At 40.8% G+C, this 22,636-nt stretch overlaps 1 protein-coding gene across 1 annotated transcript in view; it reads left to right on the forward strand.

The window, feature by feature from the left end:
- Positions 1-22,636, forward strand: part of LOC115124911 (DNA-binding protein SATB2-like) — a 75,695-nt gene that overhangs the window by 24,067 nt on the left and 28,992 nt on the right. The window contains 1 exon segment of the mRNA XM_065013319.1: positions 696-911. Coding sequence (XP_064869391.1) covers positions 696-911 — 216 coding nt within the window.

The following is a 22,636-nucleotide window of genomic DNA, read 5'->3' on the forward strand; positions in this document are numbered from 1 at the left end:
TTCTCTCTGCTAACTTTTTATGATGTCTTTGCATATCCATTTTTATTTCACCTTTAATCTAAAGAATATCCTTGCCGTTAGATTAGCTGCAGTCTATTACTTGAACAGGATTTAAGAGACAAAAGTATACTACAAAACTGAATAAACAGCCATTCAAACGATCCATTGATTGTTTCGTGTAATTTATATCAGCACATTTCAAATGAACTTCTCCTATAATATATATAAAGTATTCCATGCAGACCTAATTAGATATAATATATAATATTTCACCTTCTTAGCATAAGATTTACTAACGTTATCGTCAATTTCTCTTTACCTTCCCTGTCTCTCTCTCTCCTCTCTCTCTCTCTCTCTCTCTCTCCTCTCCTCTCTCTCTCCTCTCCTCTCCTCTCCCCTCCCTCCTCTCCTCTCCTCTCCTCTCCTCTCCTCTCCTCTCCTCCTCTCCTCTCCTCTCCCCTCCCCTCCCCCTCCTCTCCTCTCCCCTCCCCTCCCCCCTCCTCTCCTCCCCCTCCCCTCCTCTCCTCTCCTCTCCTCTCCTCTCCTCTCTCCTCTCCTCTCCTCTCCTCTCCTCTCTCTCCTCTCCTCTCCTCTCCTCCTCCCCTCTCCTCTCCTCTCCTCCTCTCCTCTCCTCTCCTCCCCTCCCCTCCTCTCCCCTCCCCTCCCCTCCTCTCCTCTCCTCTCCTCTCCTCCAGGTCTGATGATCCCAGTGTTCTGTGTGGTAGAGCAGGCAGGGCCTGACGGAGGGATGCAGCGTGAACGAGAGCGTGAGGAGGTGGAGAGGAAGGAGGGACACAGAGAGGAGCATGCTGAGTTTGTCCTGGTCAGGAAAGATATCCTCTTCAACCAGCTGGTGGAGACAGCCCTGCTGGCCCTGGGGTACTCCCACAGCTCAGCAGCTCAGGCCCATGGTGAGTACTGTAGCCTACACACTGACCCACAGTCAGACTACTGTATCAACGAAGCACCAGCCATAAAGACTCTACCTGTTACTGAGTTAGAGCTATAACTGTTCTAGGGCCAGTTAGCAATACAGCTGAAAATGCAAACAGTTCTCCCACATACACACACCTGGTACTGAGTTAGAGCTATAACTGATCTAGGGCCAGTTAGCAATACAGCTGAAAATGAAAACAGTTCTCCCACATACACACACCTGGTACAGAGTTAGCGCCACTGCAATCTGGCAATGCACAACGTCAGTCCCATACTGTAGGCTTACTTTACATTTAAAGTTATCACCTTGGAACATGGTGTATTTTCAACTGATTTATGACCAGTAAACGCAACCGACCAGCTCTAAACGGATGAACTGGTACTGAGTTCCAGCTTTGGCACTGCTATATTCCAACTGATCTAGGACCAGTTCACACACCGATCTAGGACAAGGCCAGCTACACAAAGAGTTATAGAGCACACAGCAATAATGGACTGTGAGGGACACTAGTCAGACGATACACTGACTGTTATGGTGTTTTGTGCTCTCAGGGTAGGACTAAGTAAAGAATGTTTGAAAAACACAACTAAAGAACAGACAGTCTGAGAAACTCATTAAACACAGAACAAAGAGTTGAAAAATAATGAGTCTAGTTCCTCCAAGAGGCAAAAAGACTATGTGTGTGACTAAATGTATCTAAGTACATGCACATGCTTTATTGTGTGCGTTGTGTATGTGTGGGAATGTTTATGTGTGAGAGGTCTAGGGGAGGAACATAATAATGGTGGAATTTATTGTTGCACACATGGTTGTCATCTCCAGGAGGACAGTGATGTTTACTTGTGTTCACTAAAGTATGCAGCACATTCTAACTGCAGGGAGTTGCTTCACGTTGATATATGGTAACAATAGACACAACCAGTCAACTGAGATTCATTGACTTAAACTGAAATGGTGTGTGAATAATGGCGTGTGAATAATGGCGTGTGAATAATGGCGTGTGAATAATGGCGTGTGAATAATGGCGTGTGAATAATGGCGTGTGAATAATGGCATGTGAATAATGGCGTGTGAATAATGGTGTGTGAATAATGGTGTGTGAATAATGGCGTGTGAATAATGGCGTGTGAATAATGGCGTGTGAATAATGGCGTGTGAATAATGGCGTGTGAATAATGGCGTGTGAATAATGGCGTGTGAATAATGGCGTGTGAATAATGGCATGTGAATAATGGTGTGTGAATAATGGCATGTGAATAATGGCATGTGAATAATGGTGTGTGAATAATGGCATGTGAATAATGGCGTGTGAATAATGGCGTGTGAATAATGGCGTGTGAATAATGGCGTGTGAATAATGGTGTGTGAATAATGGCGTGTGAATAATGGCGTGTGAATAATGGTGTGTGAATAATGGCATGTGAATAATGGCGTGTGAATAATGGCGTGTGAATAATGGCGTGTATGAAGACACCCCATATTACTCTATCCTTTTGTTAATTTGATTCTTAGGGGATATTCATGGCGGTAGGCAATAACTGAACTGCCGCCCCTGTGTGTCAGAAAAATACCAACTTTTTGTTGTGTTGCTGGTATGTAGTATTTATTGCAGTATAATTGCTATCCAACAAAATAAGTCATTAAAATGATCACTGTCATGGCGCCAGCTTTTTTCACCAGACAAGTAATGTGTCATCTGGAGAGGCTCTGATTTCAAGTATCATGTCATTTATAGTTTGAACCAACAAATCTCATGTCGTGTGACGCACGTGAGAGACCTCACTTCATACAGTACACCCACACATCATAACAGATAGATTGGCACTGCACAGGTAATCCCTGTTTACTGGCTCAAGGTCAACAACCCTTATCACTGTCTGAATGAACTCCTTTCTTCTCTGCTTTCCGTCACTTTCCTCTCTGCCAAACTACCTGAAACACACTGTACTGCACTGTACTCTGTACCCACCGTACCCGTATGCTCTACATGAACTCTTCTTCTCTTATTTTCTCTTCTCTCTGCTTTATTCTGCCATACCACCTGAATCACAGACTCTGTACTCTGTACTCTGTACCCCTACGTCCTTACTGTCCCCTACATGACTCATCTTGGGCTGAAAATACTACATTCATTATCAGAGGCGTCATGCCCAAGGGGAGCACAGGGGCAAGTGCCCCCTCAGATTTGTCCTTTTTTTAATGATAATGTTGTTGTTGTTTCTCATAATACTACTAGCCACCTAGCAATTGTATGAAGTTGGTATTTATCTAGCCCAGATAGGTTCCTAATCGCCTAACCTCATAACTAGCTACCAAAAAGCCATTTCAGGCTATCAATCAAATTAGAATAGCTAGCTACCAGATGAGCTAAATGCCCTTTTATGATCGCTTAGAGGCAAGCAACAATGAAGCATGTATGAGAGCACCAGCTGTTCCGGACGACTGTGTGATCACGCTCTCCGTAGCCGAGGTAAGCAAGACCTTTAAACAGGTCAACATTAACAAAGCCGCAGGGTCAGACGGATTACCAGGACGTGTACTCAAAGCATGCGCGGGCCAACTGGCAAGTGTCTTCACTGACGTTTTCAACCTCTCCCTGACCGAGTCTGTAATACCTACATGTTTCAAGCAGACCACCATAGTCCCTGTGCCCAAGGAAGCAAAGGTAACCTGCCTAAATTATTACCGCTTTTTAGCACTGATGTTGGTAGCCATGAAATGCTTTGAAAGGCTGGTCATGGCTCACATCAAAACCATCATCCCGGGAACCCTAGACCCACTCCAATTTGCATACCGCCCCAACAGATCCACAGATGACGCGATCTCAATTGCACTCTACACTGCCCTTTCCCACCTGGACAAAAGGAACACCTATGTAAGAATGCTGTTCATACAGCTCAGCGTTCAACACCATAGTGCCCACAAATCTCATCACTAAGCTAAGGATACTGGGGCTAAACACCTCCCTCTGCAACTGGATCCTGGACTTCCTGACAGGCCACCCCCCAGGTGGTAAGGGTGGCAACAACACATGTGCCACGCTGATCCTCAAAACTTGGGCCCCTCAGGGGTGTGTGCTTAGTCCCCTCTTTAACTCCCTGTTCACCCACGACTGCGTGGCCAAGCACGACTCCAACACCATCATGAAGTTTGCTGACGACAAAACAGTGTTAGGCCTGGACAACGACGAGACCGCCTATAGTGAGGAACAGCTCCCTCAATGTGAGCAAGACAAAGGAGCTGATCTTGGAGTACAGGAAAATGCAGGGCGGTAGAACAGGCCCCAATTAACATCGACGGGGCTGTAGTGGAGCATGTCAAGAGTTTCAAGTTCCTTGGTGTCCACATCACCAACGAACTATCATGGTCCAAACACACCAAGACAGTTGTGAAGAGGGCACGACAACACCTTTTCCCCCTCAGGAGACTGAAAAGATTTGGCATGGGTCCCCAGATCCTCAAAGTTCTACAGCTGACCGGTTGCATAATCGCCTGGTATGGCAACTGCTCGGCATCTGACCGTAAGGTGCTACAGAGGGTAGTGCGTACGGCCCAGTACATCACTGGGGCCAAGCTTCCTGCCATCCAGGACCTATATACTAGGGGGTAACAGAGGGAGGTCCCAAAAATTGTCAAAGACTCCAGTCACCCAAGTCATAGACTGTTCTCTCTGCTACCGCATGGCAAACGGGACCAAAATGCTCCTTAACAGTTTCTAACCCCAAGCCGTAAGACTGCTGAACAATTAATTAAATGACCAACCGGACTACTTACATTAACCCCCCCCCTTGCTGTTTATTATCTATGCATAGTCACTTTACCCCTACCTACATGTACAGATTACTATTCTTTTTTAAACTAAATGTACTGTACTCACATTCACACTCACACAGATTTTAGCAGAGAAGAGTATTTAGTTTATAAAAATAACCACCCATCAGGAGGAAACAGACAGGTCAAGGGGTATGCTTAGATATACTGTACATATGTTTTTTATATAGAGGTAAGCATATGGATTATGGCTCTAGATTGCAGGAAAAAAGCTGTTTCAGGGGTTCTCCAACTTCACCAACCCCCAGCCATACGCACTTATTTTGTGCACTCTCAGATTTTTGGTGCATAAACGCCCCTGTTTATTATGACTCTGACAATTCTAAAAGACAATATTCAGATTGTTCAGAGGGTTCCGAGTTGTTCAGCCCGGAATAAGGCCATTTTACTAACAGTAAGCAATTACTTTTATTTTCTATTCAAACTATATTTTTACTGTATTTATTGTCTGAAGGCACTGAGGTGAACGTGAGTACCATCTCCGCCCAAAGCCACAGTTGGTCAAAGGGAGGTATTTTCCATTTTAAGATATTCTTTGAATTGTTTAGATAATAGATACTGTAGGCAAATAGACAGAATTAAACTATTTTATTAGTCTGTTGATATATTTTTGGTGTCGTAGTTTTAACAACAACAATCAATAATCAGACTATTGCTGAGAATTACAGCTAAGATTTTACATATACACCGAGTGTACAAAAAGAACACCTTCCTAATATTGAGTTGCACCCTTTCAGCCCTCAGCACAGCCTCAATCTGTCAGGACATGGACTACAAGTTGTCGAAAGCATTCCACAGGCACAGGAATGCTGGCCCATGTTGACTCCAATGCTTCCCACAGTGGCTGGTGGACCATTTTTGATACACATGGGAAAGTGTTGAGCAGGAAAAACCCAGCAGTGTTGCAGTTCTTAACACACTCAAACCGGTGCACCTAGCACCTACTACCATACCCTGTTCAAAGACCCAAACCGGTGCACCTAGCACCTACTACCATACCCTGTTCAAAGACCCAAACCGGTGCACCTAGCACCTACTACCATACCCTGTTCAAAGGCACTTCAATCGTTTGTCTTGCCAATTCACTCTCTGAATGGCACACATACACAATCCATGTCTCTATTGTCTCAAGGCGCTATACTAATTGAAGTGGATTTAACAGGTGACATCAGTAAGGGATCATAGCTTTCAGCTGGATTCCTCTGGTCAGTCCATGTCATGGAAAGAGCAGGTGTTCCTAATGTTTTGTACACTCAGTGTATATTGTCCCTATTAAATCTCTTAAGAAAAGGGTCTTAACTGGCCTGGGCAGTAAAAGCATTTGCCATAGTATGCAGAATGTCGTTACCAGCTAGTAGTTGTAGTTGTAGCCTAGCCGTGTATGCCAAGTATCAGGGGAGGTCTATCTCATCAGTCACAGTGGTCCCCTGTCCACATCAATACAGTCCTCCCAAAAACATCTAGGCTGTTCAAAGCCATGTAGACTAAACCAGACATCACAAATCAAATTTGATTGGTCGCATACACATTTTTCAGATGTTATCACAGGTGCAGCTAAATGCTTATGCGTCTAGCTCCAACAGTGCAGTAATACCTAAAAATGCAAAACAATACACACAAATCCACAAAATAAAAAGAAAGGAATTAAGAAATATCAGAATGAGCAATTCCAGAGTCTGGAATCTAAGTATGAAAAGTATATGATGGTGTGTGTACAGACAGTATATGACGGTGTGTATAGACCGTATGAACAGTATATGATGGTGTGTATAGACAGTATATGATGGTGTGTATAGACAGTATGGACAGTATATGATGGTGTGTATAGACAGTATATGATGGTTTGTATCGACAGTATGGACAGTATAGACAGTATATGATGGTTTGTATAGACAGTATGGACAGTATATGATGGTGTGTATAGACAGTATATGATGGTGTGTATAGACAGTATATGATGGTTTGTATAGACAGTATGGACAGTATATGATGGTGTGTATAGACAGTACAGGAAGTATATGATGGTGTGTATAGACAGTATATAATGGTGTGTATAGACAGTATGGACAGTATATGATGGTTTGTATAGACAGTATAGACAGTATACGATGGTGTGTATAGACAGTATATGATGGTTTGTATCGACAGTATGGACAGTATAGACAGTATATGATGGTTTGTATAGACAGTATGGACAGTATATAATGGTGTGTATAGACAGTATATGATGGTGTGTATAGACAGTATATGATGGTTTGTATAGACAGTATGAACAGTATATGACGGTGTGAATTGACCGTATGAACAGTATATGATGGTGTGTATAGACAGTATATGATGGTGTGTATAGACAGTATGGACAGTATATGATGGTGTGTATAGACTGTATGGACAGTATATGATGGTGTGCATAGACAGTATATGATGGTTTATATCGACAGTATGGACAGTATAGACGGTATATGATGGTTTGTATAGATAGTATGGACAGTATATAATGGTGTGTATAGACAGTATATGATAGTGTGTATAGACAGTATATGAGGGTTTGTATAGACAGTATAGACAGTATATGATGGTGTGTATAGACAGTACAGGAAGTATATGATGGTGTGTATAGACAGTATATAATGGTGTGTATAGACAGTATGGACAGTATATGATGGTGTGTATAGACAATATGGACAGTATATGATGGTGTGTATAGACAGTATGGACAGTATATGATGGTGTGTATACACAGTATATGATGGTTTGTATAGACAGTATGGACAGTATAGACATTATATGATGGTTTGTATAGACATTATGGACAGTATATAATGGTTTGTATAGACAGTATGGACAGTATATGATGGTGTGTATAGACAGTATATGATGGTGTGTATAGACAGTATGGACAGTATATGATGGTGTGTATAGACAGTATATGATGGTTTGTATAGACAGTATGGACAGTATAGACAGTATATGATGGTTTGTATAGACAGTATGGACAGTATATGATGGTGTGTATAGACAGTATATAATGGTGTGTATAGACAGTATAGACAGTATATGATGGTTTGTATAGACCGTATGGACAGTATATGATGGTTTGTATAGACAGTATGGACAGTATATGGTGGTGTGTATAGACAGTATATGATGGTGTGTATAGACAGTATATGATGGTGTGTATAGACAGTATATGATGGTGTGTATAGACAGTATATGATGGTGAGTATAGACAGTATATGATGGTGTGTATAGATAGTATGGACAGTATATTATGGTTTGTATAGACAGTATGGACAGTATATGATGGTGTGTATAGACAGTATATGATGGTTTGTATAGACAGTATGGACAGTATAGACAGTATATGATGGTTTGTATAGACAGTATGGACAGTATATGATGGTGTGTATAGACAGTATATAATGGTGTGTATAGACAGTATAGACAGTATATGATGGTTTGTATAGACCGTATGGACAGTATATGATGGTTTGTATAGACAGTATGGACAGTATATGGTGGTGTGTATAGACAGTATGGACAGTATATGATGGTGTGTATAGACAGTATATGATGGTGTGTATAGACAGTAAATGATGGTGTGTATAGACAGTATATGATGGTGTGTATAGACAGTATATGATGGTGAGTATAGACAGTATATGATGGTGTGTATAGATAGTATGGACAGTATATTATGGTTTGTATAGACAGTATGGACAGTATATGATGGTGAGTATAGACAGTATATGATGGTGTGTATAGATAGTATGGACAGTATATTATGGTTTGTATAGACAGTATGGACAGTATATGATGGTGTGTATAGACAGTATGGACAATATATGATGGTTTGTATAGACGGTATGGACAGAATATGATGGTGTGTATAGAAAGAATGGACAGTATATGATGGTGTGTATAGACAGTATGGACAGTATATGATGGTGTGTATAGACAGTATGGACAATATATGATGGTGTGTATAGACAGTATGGACAGTATAGACAATATATGATGCTGTGTATAGACAGTATATGATGGACAGTATAGACAGTATGGACAGTATATGATGGTGTGTATAGACAGTATGGACAGTATAGACAGTGTATAATGGTGTGTATAGACATTATATGATGGTTTGTATAGACAGAATGGACAGTATATGATGATTTGTATAGACAGTATGGACAATATAGAATGGTTTGTATAGACAGTATGGACAGTATATGATGGTGTGTATAGACAGTATATGATGGTGTGTATAGACAGTATATGATGGTGTGTATAGACAGTATGGACAGTATATGATGGTGTGTATAGACAGTATATGTTGGTTTGTATCAACAGTATGGACAGTATAGACAGTATATGATGGTTTGTATAGACAGTATGGACAGTATATGGTGGTGTGTATAGACAGTATATGATGGTTTGTATAGACAGTATGGACAGTATATGATGGTTTGTATAGGCAGTATGGACAGTATATGGTGGTGTGTATAGACAGTATGGACAGTATATGATGGTGTGTATAGACAGTATATGATGGTGTGTATAAACAGTATATGATGGTTTGTATAGACAGTATGGACAGTATACGATGGTGTGTATAGACAGTATGGACAATATATGATGGTGTGTATAGACAGTATGGACAGTATATGATGGTGTGTATAGATAGTATATGATGGTTTGTATAGACAGTATGGACAGTATATGATGGTGTGTATAGACAGTATATGATGGTATGTATAGACAGTACAGGAAGTATATGATGGTGTGTATAGACAGTATATAATGGTGTGTATAGACAGTATGGACAGTATATGATGGTTTGTATAGACAGTATGGACAGTATAGGCAGTATATGATGGTTTGTATAGACAGTATATGATGGTGTGTATTGACCGTATGAACAGTATATGATGGTGTGTATAGACAGTATATGATGGTGTGTATAGACAGTATGGACAGTATATGATGGTGTGTATAGACAGTATATGATGTGGTATAGACAGTATGGATGGACAGTATATGATGGTGTGTATAGACAGTATATGATGGTTTGTATCGACAGTATGGACAGTATAGACAGTATGGACAGTATATGGTGGTGTGTATAGACAGTATATGATGGTGTATATAGACAGTATGGACAGTATATGATGGTGTGTATAGACAGTATAGACAGTATATGATAGTGTGTATAGACAGTATATGAGGGTTTGTATAGACAGTATAGACAGTATATGATGGTGTGTATAGACAGTACAGGAAGTATATGATGGTGTGTATAGACAGTATATAATGGTGTGTATAGACAGTATGGACAGTATATGATGGTGTGTATAGACAATATGGACAGTATATGATGGTGTGTATAGACAGTATGGACAGTATATGATGGTTTGTATAGACAGTATGGACAGTATATGATGGTGTGTATAGACAGTATATGATGGTTTGTATAGACAGTATGGACAGTATATGATGGTGTGTATAGACAGTATATGATGGTTTGTATAGACAGTATGGACAGTATAGACATTATATGATGGTTTGTATAGACATTATGGACAGTATATAATGGTTTGTATAGACAGTATGGACAGTATATGATGGTGTGTATAGACAGTATATGATGGTGTGTATAGACAGTATGGACAGTATATGATGGTGTGTACAGACAGTATATGATGGTTTGTATAGACAGTATGGACAGTATAGACAGTATATGATGGTTTGTATAGACAGTATGGACAGTATATGATGGTGTGTATAGACAGTATATAATGGTGTGTATAGACAGTATAGACAGTATATGATGGTTTGTATAGACCGTATGGACAGTATATGATGGTTTGTATAGACAGTATGGACAGTATATGGTGGTGTGTATAGACAGTATGGACAGTATATGATGGTGTGTATAGACAGTATATGATGGTGTGTATAGACAGTATATGATGGTGTGTATAGACAGTATATGATGGTGTGTATAGACAGTATATGATGGTGTGTATAGACAGTATATGATGGTGAGTATAGACAGTATATGATGGTGTGTATAGATAGTATGGACAGTATATTATGGTTTGTATAGACAGTATGGACAGTATATGATGGTGTGTATAGACAGTATATGATGGTTTGTATAGACAGTATGGACAGTATAGACAGTATATGATGGTTTGTATAGACAGTATGGACAGTATATGATGGTGTGTATAGACAGTATATAATGGTGTGTATAGACAGTATAGACAGTATATTATGGTTTGTATAGACCGTATGGACAGTATATGATGGTTTGTATAGACAGTATGGACAGTATATGGTGGTGTGTATAGACAGTATGGACAGTATATGATGGTGTGTATAGACAGTATATGATGGTGTGTATAGACAGTATATGATGGTGTGTATAGACAGTATATGATGGTGTGTATAGACAGTATATGATGGTGTGTATAGACAGTATATGATGGTGAGTATAGACAGTATATGATGGTGTGTATAGATAGTATGGACAGTATATTATGGTTTGTATAGACAGTATGGACAGTATATGATGGTGAGTATAGACAGTATATGATGGTGTGTATAGATAGTATGGACAGTATATTATGGTTTGTATAGACAGTATGGACAGTATATGATGGTGTGTATAGACAGTATGGACAATATATGATGGTTTGTATAGACGGTATGGACAGAATATGATGGTGTGTATAGAAAGAATGGACAGTATATGATGGTGTGTATAGACAGTATGGACAGTATATGATGGTGTGTATAGACAGTATGGACAATATATGATGGTGTGTATAGACAGTATGGACAGTATAGACAATATATGATGCTGTGTATAGACAGTATATGATGGACAGTATAGACAGTATGGACAGTATATGATGGTGTGTATAGACAGTATGGACAGTATAGACAGTGTATAATGGTGTGTATAGACATTATATGATGGTTTGTATAGACAGAATGGACAGTATATGATGATTTGTATAGACAGTATGGACAATATAGAATGGTTTGTATAGACAGTATGGACAGTATATGATGGTGTGTATAGACACTATATGATGGTGTGTATAGACAGTATATGATGGTGTGTATAGACAGTATGGACAGTATATGATGGTGTGTATAGACAGTATATGATGGTTTGTATCAACAGTATGGACAGTATAGACAGTATATGATGGTTTGTATAGACAGTATGGACAGTATATGGTGGTGTGTATAGACAGTATATGATGGTTTGTATAGACAGTATGGACAGTATAGACAGTAGATGATGGTTTGTATAGACAGTATGGACAGTATATGATGGTTTGTATAGGCAGTATGGACAGTATATGGTGGTGTGTATAGACAGTATGGACAGTATATGATGGTGTGTATAGACAGTATATGATGGTGTGTATAAACAGTATATGATGGTTTGTATAGACAGTATGGACAGTATACCATGGTGTGTATAGACAGTATGGACAATATATGATGGTGTGTATAGACAGTATGGACAGTATATGATGGTGTGTATAGACAGTATATGATGGTGTGTATAGACAGTATATGATGGTTTGTATAGACAGTATCGACAGTATATGATGGTGTGTATAGACAGTATATGATGGTGTGTATAGACAGTACAGGAAGTATATGATGGTGTGTAAAGACAGTATATAATGGTGTGTATAGACAGTATGGACAGTATATGATGGTTTGTATAGACAGTATGGACAGTATAGACAGTATATGATGGTTTGTATAGACAGTATATGATGGTGTGTATTGACCGTATGAACAGTATATGATGGTGTGTATAGACAGTATATGATGGTGTGTATAGACAGTATGGACAGTATATGATGGTGTGTATAGACTGTATGGACAGTATATGATGGTGTGTATAGACAGTATATGATGGTTTGTATCGACAGTATGGACAGTATAGACAGTATATGATGGTTTGTATAGACAGTATGGACAGTATATAATGGTGTGTATAGACAGTATATGATGGTGTGTATAGACAGTATATGAGGGTTAGTATAGACAGTATAGACAGTATATGATGGTGTGTATAGACAGTACAGGAAGTATATGATGGTGTGTATAGACAGTATATAATGGTGTGTATAGACAGTATGGACAGTATATGATGGTGTGTATAGACAGTATGGACAGTATATGATGGTGTGTATAGACAGTATAGGCAGTATATGATGGTTTGTATAGACAGTATGGACAGTATATGATGGTGTGTATAGACAGTATATGATGGTTTGTATAGACAGTATGGACGGTATAGACATTATATGATGGTTTGTATAGACAGTATATGATGGTTTGTATAGACAGTATGGACAGTATAGACAGTATATGATGGTTTGTATAGACAGTATGGACAGTATATGATGGTGTGTATAGACAGTATATAATGGTGTGTATAGACAGTATAGACAGTATATGATGGTTTGTATAGACCGTATGGACAGTATATGATGGTTTGTATAGACAGTATGGACAGTATATGGTGGTGTGTATAGACAGTATGGACAGTATATGATGGTGTGTATAGACAGTATATGATGGTGTGTATAGACAGTATATGATGGTGTGTATAGACAGTATATGATGGTGAGTATAGACAGTATATGATGGTGTGTATAGATAGTATGGACAGTATATTATGGTTTGTATAGACAGTATGGACAGTATATGATGGTGTGTATAGACAGTATGGACAATATATGATGGTTTGTATAGACGGTATGGACAGAATATGATGGTGTGTATAGAAAGAATGGACAGTATATGATGGTGTGTATAGACAGTATGGACAGTATATGATGGTGTGTATAGACAGTATGGACAGTATATGATGGTGTGCATAGACAGTATGGACAGTATAGACAGTGTATGATGGTGTGTATAGACATTATATGATAGTTTGTATAGACAGAATGGATAGTATTTGATGATTTGTATAGACAGTATGGACAATATAGAATGGTTTGTATAGACAGTATATGGTGGTGTGTATAGACAGTATATGATGGTGTGTATAGACAGTATGGACAGTATATGATGGTGTGTATAGACAGTATATGATGGTTTGTATAGACAGAATGGACAATATAGAATGGTTTGTATAGACAGTATGGACAGTATATGGTGGTGTGTATAGACAGTATATGATGGTGTGTATAGACAGTATGGACAGTATATGATGGTGTGTATAGACAGTATATGATGGTTTGTATAGACAGTATGGACAGTATAGACAGTATATGATGGTTTGTATAGACAGTATAGACAGTATATGATGGTTTGTATAGACAGTATGGACAGTATATGATGGTTTGTATAGGCAGTATGGACAGTATATGGTGGTGTGTATAGACAGTATGGACAGTATATGATGGTGTGTATAGACAGTATATGATGGTTTGTATAGACAGAATGGACAATATAGAATGGTTTGTATAGACAGTATGGACAGTATATGGTGGTGTGTATAGACAGTATATGATGGTGTGTATAGACAGTATGGACAGTATATGATGGTGTGTATAGACAGTATATGATGGTTTGTATCGACAGTATGGACAGTATAGACAGTATATGATGGTTTGTATAGACAGTATGGACAGTATATGGTGGTGTGTATAGACAGTATATGATGGTGTGTATAGACAGTATGGACAGTATATGGTGGTGTGTATAGACAGTATATGATGGTTTGTATAGACAGTATGGACAGTATAGACAGTATATGATGGTTTGTATAGACAGTATAGACAGTATATGATGGTTTGTATAGACAGTATGGACAGTATATGATGGTTTGTATAGGCAGTATGGACAGTATATGGTGGTGTGTATAGACAGTATGGACAGTATATGATGGTGTGTATAGACAGTATATGATGGTGTGTATAAACAGTATATGATGGTTTGTATAGACAGTATGGACAGTATACGATGGTGTGTATAGACAGTATGGACAATATATGATGGTGTGTATAGACAGAATGGACAGTATATGATGGTGTGTATAGACAGTATGGGCAGTATATGATGGTTTGTATTGACAGTATGGACAGTATATGATGGTGTGTATAGACAGTATGGAGAGTATATGATGGTGTGTTTATAGACAGTATGGACAGTATATGAATATAAAAGGTGTGTACAGCATTAGTTATATTGGATGAACCTTGACTAGAATACAGTATATACATATAAAGTGGGTAAAACAGTATGTAAACATTATTAAAGTGACCAGTGTCACCAGCAGCACCTTACAAACGGCTACAGCAGCAACATCAGTAACACTCCTCGGACACACAGTTCAACACATAGTCAGGCTGAATAAGTAGAGGAGGTCAACATCATCATCATCAGTAACACTCCTCAGACACACAGTTCAACACATAGTCAGGCTGAATAAGTAGAGGAGGTCAACATCATCATCATCAGTAACACTCCTCGGACACACAGTTCAACACATAGTCAGGCTGAATAAGTAGAGGAGGTCAACATCATCATCATCAGTAACACTCCTCGGACACACAGTTCAACACATAGTCAGGCTGAATAAGTAGAGGAGGTCAACATCATCATCATCAGTAACACTCCTCGGACACACAGTTCAACACATAGTCAGGCTGAATAAGTAGAGGAGGTCAACATCATCATCATCAGTAACACTCCTCGGACACACAGTTCAACACATAGCCAGGCTGAATAAGTAGAGGAGGGACAACACCATCATCATCATCATCAGTAACACTCCTCGGACACACAGTTCAACACATAGTCAGGCTGAATAAGTAGAGGTCAACATCAACATCATCATCATCAGTAACACTCCTCAGACACACAGTTCAACACATAGTCAGGCTGAATAAGTAGAGGAGGTCAACAACATCATCATCATCATCATCAGTAACACTCCTCGGACACACAGTTCAACACATAGTCAGGCTGAATAAGTAGAGGAGTACAACATCATCATCATCATCATCAGTAACACTCCTCGGACACACAGTTCAACACATAGTCAGGCTGAATAAGTAGAGGAGGTCAACAACATCATCATCATCATCAGTAACACTCCTCGGACACACAGTTCAACACATAGTCAGGCTGAATAAGTAGAGGAGTACAACATCATCATCATCATCAGTAACACTCCTCGGACACACAGTTCAACACATAGTCAGGCTGAATAAGTAGAGGAGTACAACATCATCATCATCATCAGTAACACTCCTCGGACACACAGTTCAACACATAGCCAGGCTGAATAAGTAGAGGAGTACAACATCATCATCATCATCATCAGTAACACTCCTCGGACACACAGTTCAACACATAGTCAGGCTGAATAAGTAGAGGAGGTCAACAACATCATCATCATCATCAGTAACACTCCTCGGACACACAGTTCAACACATAGTCAGGCTGAATAAGTAGAGGAGGTCAACATCATCATCATCATCATCATCAGTAACACTCCTCGGACACACAGTTCAACACATAGTCAGGCTGAATAAGTAGAGGAGTACAACATCATCATCATCATCATCAGTAACACTCCTCGGACACACAGTTCAACACAGTCAGGCTGAATAAGTAGAGGAGGTCAACAACATCATCATCATCATCAGTAACACTCCTCGGACACACAGTTCAACACATAGTCAGGCTGAATAAGTAGAGGAGGGACAACACCATCATCATCATCATCAGTAACACTCCTCGGACACACAGTTCAACACATAGTCAGGCTGAATAAGTAGAGGAGTACAACATCATCATCATCATCAGTAACACTCCTCGGACACACAGTTCAACACATAGTCAGGCTGAATAAGTAGAGGAGGTCAACAACATTATCATCATCATCAGTAACACTCCTCGGACACACAGTTCAACACATAGCCAGGCTGAATAAGTAGAGGAGGTCAACATCATCATCATCAGTAACACTCCTCGGACACACAGTTCAACACATAGTCAGGCTGAATAAGTAGAGGAGTACAACATCATCATCATCATCATCATCAGTAACACTCCTCGGACACACAGTTCAACACATAGTCAGGCTGAATAAGTATAGGAGTACAACATCATCATCATCATCAGTAACACTCCTCGGACACACAGTTCAACACATAGTCAGGCTGAATAAGTAGAGGAGGTCAACATCATCATCATCATCATCAGTAACACTCCTCGGACACACAGTTCAACACATAGTCAGGCTGAATAAGTAGAGGAGGTCAACAACATCATCATCATCATCAGTAACACTCCTCGGACACACAGTTCAACACATAGTCAGGCTGAATAAGTAGAGGAGGTCAACATCATCATCATCATCAGTAACACTCCTCGGACACACAGTTCAACACATAGCCAGGCTGAATAAGTAGAGGAGTACAACATCATCATCATCATCATCAGTAACACTCCTCGGACACACAGTTCAACACATAGTCAGGCTGAATAAGTAGAGGAGGTCAACAACATCATCATCATCATCAGTAACACTCCTCGGACACACAGTTCAACACATAGTCAGGCTGAATAAGTAGAGGAGGTCAACATCATCATCATCATCATCATCAGTAACACTCCTCGGACACACAGTTCAACACATAGTCAGGCTGAATAAGTAGAGGAGTACAACATCATCATCATCATCATCAGTAACACTCCTCGGACACACAGTTCAACACAGTCAGGCTGAATAAGTAGAATAGGTCAACAACATCATCATCATCATCAGTAACACTCCTCGGACACACAGTTCAACACATAGTCAGGCTGAATAAGTAGAGGAGGGACAACACCATCATCATCATCATCAGTAACACTCCTCGGACACACAGTTCAACACATAGTCAGGCTGAATAAGTAGAGGAGTACAACATCATCATCATCATCAGTAACACTCCTCGGACACACAGTTCAACACATAGTCAGGCTGAATAAGTAGAGGAGGTCAACAACATTATCATCATCATCAGTAACACTCCTCGGACACACAGTTCAACACATAGCCAGGCTGAATAAGTAGAGGAGGTCAACATCATCATCATCAGTAACACTCCTCGGACACACAGTTCAACACATAGTCAGGCTGAATAAGTAGAGGAGTACAACATCATCATCATCATCATCATCAGTAACACTCCTCGGACACACAGTTCAACACATAGTCAGGCTGAATAAGTATAGGAGTACAACATCATCATCATCATCAGTAACACTCCTCGGACACACAGTTCAACACATAGTCAGGCTGAATAAGTAGAGGAGGTCAACATCATCATCATCATCATCAGTAACACTCCTCGGACACACAGTTCAACACATAGTCAGGCTGAATAAGTAGAGGAGGTCAACAACATCATCATCATCATCAGTAACACTCCTCGGACACACAGTTCAACACATAGTCAGGCTGAATAAGTAGAGGAGGTCAACATCATCATCATCATCAGTAACACTCCTCGGACACACAGTTCAACACATAGTCAGGCTGAATAAGTAGAGGAGGGACAACACCATCATCATCATCATCAGTAACACTCCTCGGACACACAGTTCAACACAGTCAGGCTGAATAAGTAGAGGAGGTCAACATCATCATCATCATCATCATCAGTAACACTCCTCGGACACACAGTTCAACACATAGTCAGGCTGAATAAGTAGAGGAGGTCAACAACATCATCATCATCAGTAACACTCCTCGGACACACAGTTCAACACATAGTCAGGCTGAATAAGTAGAGGAGGTCAACAACACTATCATCATCATCATCAGTAACACTCCTCGGACACACAGTTCAACACATAGCCAGGCTGAATAAGTAGAGGAGGGACAACACCATCATCATCATCATCAGTAACACTCCTCGGACACACAGTTCAACACAGTCAGGCTGAATAAGTAGAGGAGGTCAACATCATCATCATCATCATCAGTAACACTCCTCGGACACACAGTTCAACACATAGTCAGGCTGAATAAGTAGAGGAGGTCAACAACATCATCATCATCAGTAACACTCCTCGGACACACAGTTCAACACATAGTCAGGCTGAATAAGTAGAGGAGGTCAACAACACTATCATCATCATCATCAGTAACACTCCTCGGACACACAGTTCAACACATAGTCAGGCTGAATAAGTAGAGGAGGTCAACATCATCATCATCAGTAACACTCCTCGGACACACAGTTCAACACATAGTCAGGCTGAATAAGTAGAGGAGGGACAACACCATCATCATCATCATCAGTAACACTCCTCAGACACACAGTTCAACACATAGTCAGGCTGAATAAGTAGAGGAGGTCAACATCATCATCATCAGTAACACTCCTCGGACACACAGTTCAACACATAGCCAGGCTGAATAAGTAGAGGAGGTCAACATCAACATCATCATCATCAGTAACACTCCTCGGACACACAGTTCAACACATAGCCAGGCTGAATAAGTAGAGGAGGTCAACACCATCATCATCATCATCAGTAACACTCCTCGGACACACAGTTCAACACATAGTCAGGCTGAATAAGTAGAGGGACAACAAATAATATATCTGCTCTTCACACACACACACACACACACACACACACACACACACACACACACACACACACACACACACACACACACACACACACACACACACACACACACACACACACAAGCACACACTTACATACACATAGACACAGTTTAATGAATACATAACCAAAAGATAGTTGCGTGCACGCATAGATGACACACACACACCCACACAGTTGCATGCTCTGACATAAAAACGCACGCAAATACCAACTCACACACACACACGACCCCCTCCCCCTTCCCTACTCTTCCTCAAAAATACTTTTGTTTTTTAAAATAAGCATTTATGTTAAATGAATAATTTCTGGCTTAAATTATACATTTTTTCCTCTGCGGTCCACCAACCAAAATTACACAGTCTTGGCTATTTTCTCCCTGTTTGAATTGTGTCCTGCATACTTGTGTCCCAGCGGTGTATTTAAATTCTCTCCCAGCACCACGGCCTTTCTTTAATTAGATCCAGTTAGTAATTAACTGGTGCATATTGTTTATTTCAGTTATAAGGGTCTGAAGGCTTTTATAGAATGGAAGGGACAGACCTGTACTTTAAGGCTACAGACAGTTAACAGTGGCCGGTTGGCCAGCCACGCTGTAGGCCTCAGAGAGGAGAGTACATTGTTGCTGTGCTGCCACGTTACAGGGTCAGAGAGCTATACAGGACAAACGTTTTGAGTTTGCTTTTGTTTAGTGGATGTACAGATGACTCTAGACCTATTGTGAAATATGAGTCCTGTCACTCACAGTTTTGGTAGACATTGCTCCTAGCCACAGATCTAGGATCAGATTACTTTGAATCATTACCTGGCTCCTAACCTCAACCATTCGACGCATAAATAAATATCTGCCCTTGTATCAGTGGTTAGAGGTAACTTCTTCCTTCTCTTTCACAAATCCCTGTTCCAGTCATATATAAAACATGTTGTGGTGACTTACAGAACATAACAGTATTGGCAGAATGTCTTCCTTCACCCTCACTGATTGTCCACTTTGTGTTTGGACCCCAGGAAGAGTAGCTGCTGCCTTGGCCGCAGCTAATGGGGATCCCTAATAGATACAAATTCTTACCAGATAGACAGATGAATATGAGCGCTAGGTTTGGTTATGATGATATGAAGTAGAACGGCTGTGTGAGTCATGCATGTGGGGTTTCCCCTGGGGGGAGGGGGGGTACGAGAACTGGAACCAGCTTGGAATGAGGAGCCCTTCGTGTGTAGCTAGCCTGCTGCATCGCTTAAGCCTTGTTCCATAGGTCAGTGTGTGTGTCTCTCTCTCTGTCTGTCTGTTTGACTGTCGTTGTCTCTCTGTTTGTCTGCGTGTGTGTGTGTGATTCTGTCGCTGTGTATGTGTCTGTGTGTGTTTGATTCTGTCGCTGTGTATGTGTCTGTGTGTGTGTGATTCTGTCGCTGTGTGTGTCTGTGTGTGATTCTGTCGCTGTGTGTGTGTGTGTGTGATTCTGTCGCTGTGTATGTGTCTGTGTGTGTGTGATTCTGTCGCTGTGTATGTGTCTGTGTGTGTGTGATTCTGTCGCTGTGTGTGTCTGTGTGTGCGTGTGTAGGCACATACGTGTTTCTGTGTGTCTGTGAGTAAGAGCCAATTTATGTTTGATACCAAAATGTGGTCAGAGGCGCATATGGATGGTGTGACGCAATTGCGAAGCGTCCGGAGGCACGCAGAGGCCAAATTGATCTCAGTACCACGTCGCTGGGCGCCTTTCAAATGTTATAACAATGGGGAAGGCTCTGTATACCTCGCATTGATCTGATTGGTTGACGGTTGGTGAGAGCTGGAGGTCTTGTATAAATGCAAACTCACCTCTTTGACAACTTCCTTCACAACAACTCAACGCTGCTTGGCAAAGTGCAAAAAGTATGAATGTCCAGACTTCTGCAGAGGCCATATCACCGTAAATGCTGCACGGCCAATGAAGACTGCGGATTGACCATGCAGCGCCTTTAAGAGAGAGAGAGAGAGAGAAAAGGAGAAGGAAAGAGGACAAGCCTGTGTGTGTTTGTGTGGATGGGCACATATTGGCACAAGCCACCAGTTGGCCACATGAAGAGACGTCTTTGGGAGGCGGAATTTTTATGTGGAAACGGGAACAATGATTTCTATTTAAAAAAATATGGACATGAAGTAGGGGCCACATAACAAGGGGCCAAAACTGATTCATTAATAATGAATTCACCACTGCTATGCGTGTGTATACATACTTGTGCACTTTAAAATGCATGCCAAACAAAAAAACATTGATTTCAAAGTTTAACAAACCATGCAACTCTATACACAAGGACTACTTTTAAGAATTTACACCAAACATTTGACAAAAACAGTGCAGATGCAAAGTTTGGTAACAGAATTTTGGTAAAAAATATCCCTGTTATTTGTGACCACATTTTCCAATAAATCTGTTAAATATCCACTCCGAATTAAGATTGAAAGATGTCTGCAGAGAGAATGAGGTGCCAGCTATGACATGACACCTTGACTTAAAAACATATATCTATTTTGGTTGTTGAACTACAGTAAGTGAAGTGGATTTACACCCGGTAACAGAATTGGGTTAAGGTTAGGGTCATGGGTCCCTGATCTGTCTTATACATAAATGAATAATATTCATATTAATATTATTTTCTTCATGGGGATATATCCTAAATAGGTACACAAAGGTAGAAATATACAAAACTCCACTGTCCTCTGACCCCCTAGCTAGCCGAACTATACCCTCCACTGTTCTCCGGCCCCCTAGCCAGCTGGCCTATACCCTCCACTATCCTCAGGCCCCCTAGCTAGCCGGCCTATACCCTCCACTGTTCTCCGGCCCCCTAGCTAGCTGGCCTATACCCTCCACTGTTCTCCGGCCCCCTAGCTAGCCGGCCTATACCCTCCACTGTCCTCTGACCCCCTAGCTAGCCGGCCTATACCCTCCACTGTTCTCCGGCCCCCTAGCTAGCCGGCCTATACCCTCCACTGTTCTCCGGCCCCCTAGCTAGCTGGCCTATACCCTCCACTGTTCTCCGGCCCCCTAGCTAGCCGGCCTATACCCTCCACTGTCCTCAGGCCCCCTAGCTAGCTGGCCTATACCCTCCACTGTCCTCTGACCCCCTAGCTAGCCGACCTATACCCTCCACTGTCCTCAGGCCCCCTAGCTAGCTGGCCTATACCCTCCACTGTATTCTGAC

The sequence above is a fragment of the Oncorhynchus nerka genome, linkage group LG3 (assembly GCF_034236695.1).
Source record: "Oncorhynchus nerka isolate Pitt River linkage group LG3, Oner_Uvic_2.0, whole genome shotgun sequence".
In the NCBI taxonomy this organism is placed as follows: Eukaryota; Metazoa; Chordata; class Actinopteri; order Salmoniformes; family Salmonidae; genus Oncorhynchus; species Oncorhynchus nerka.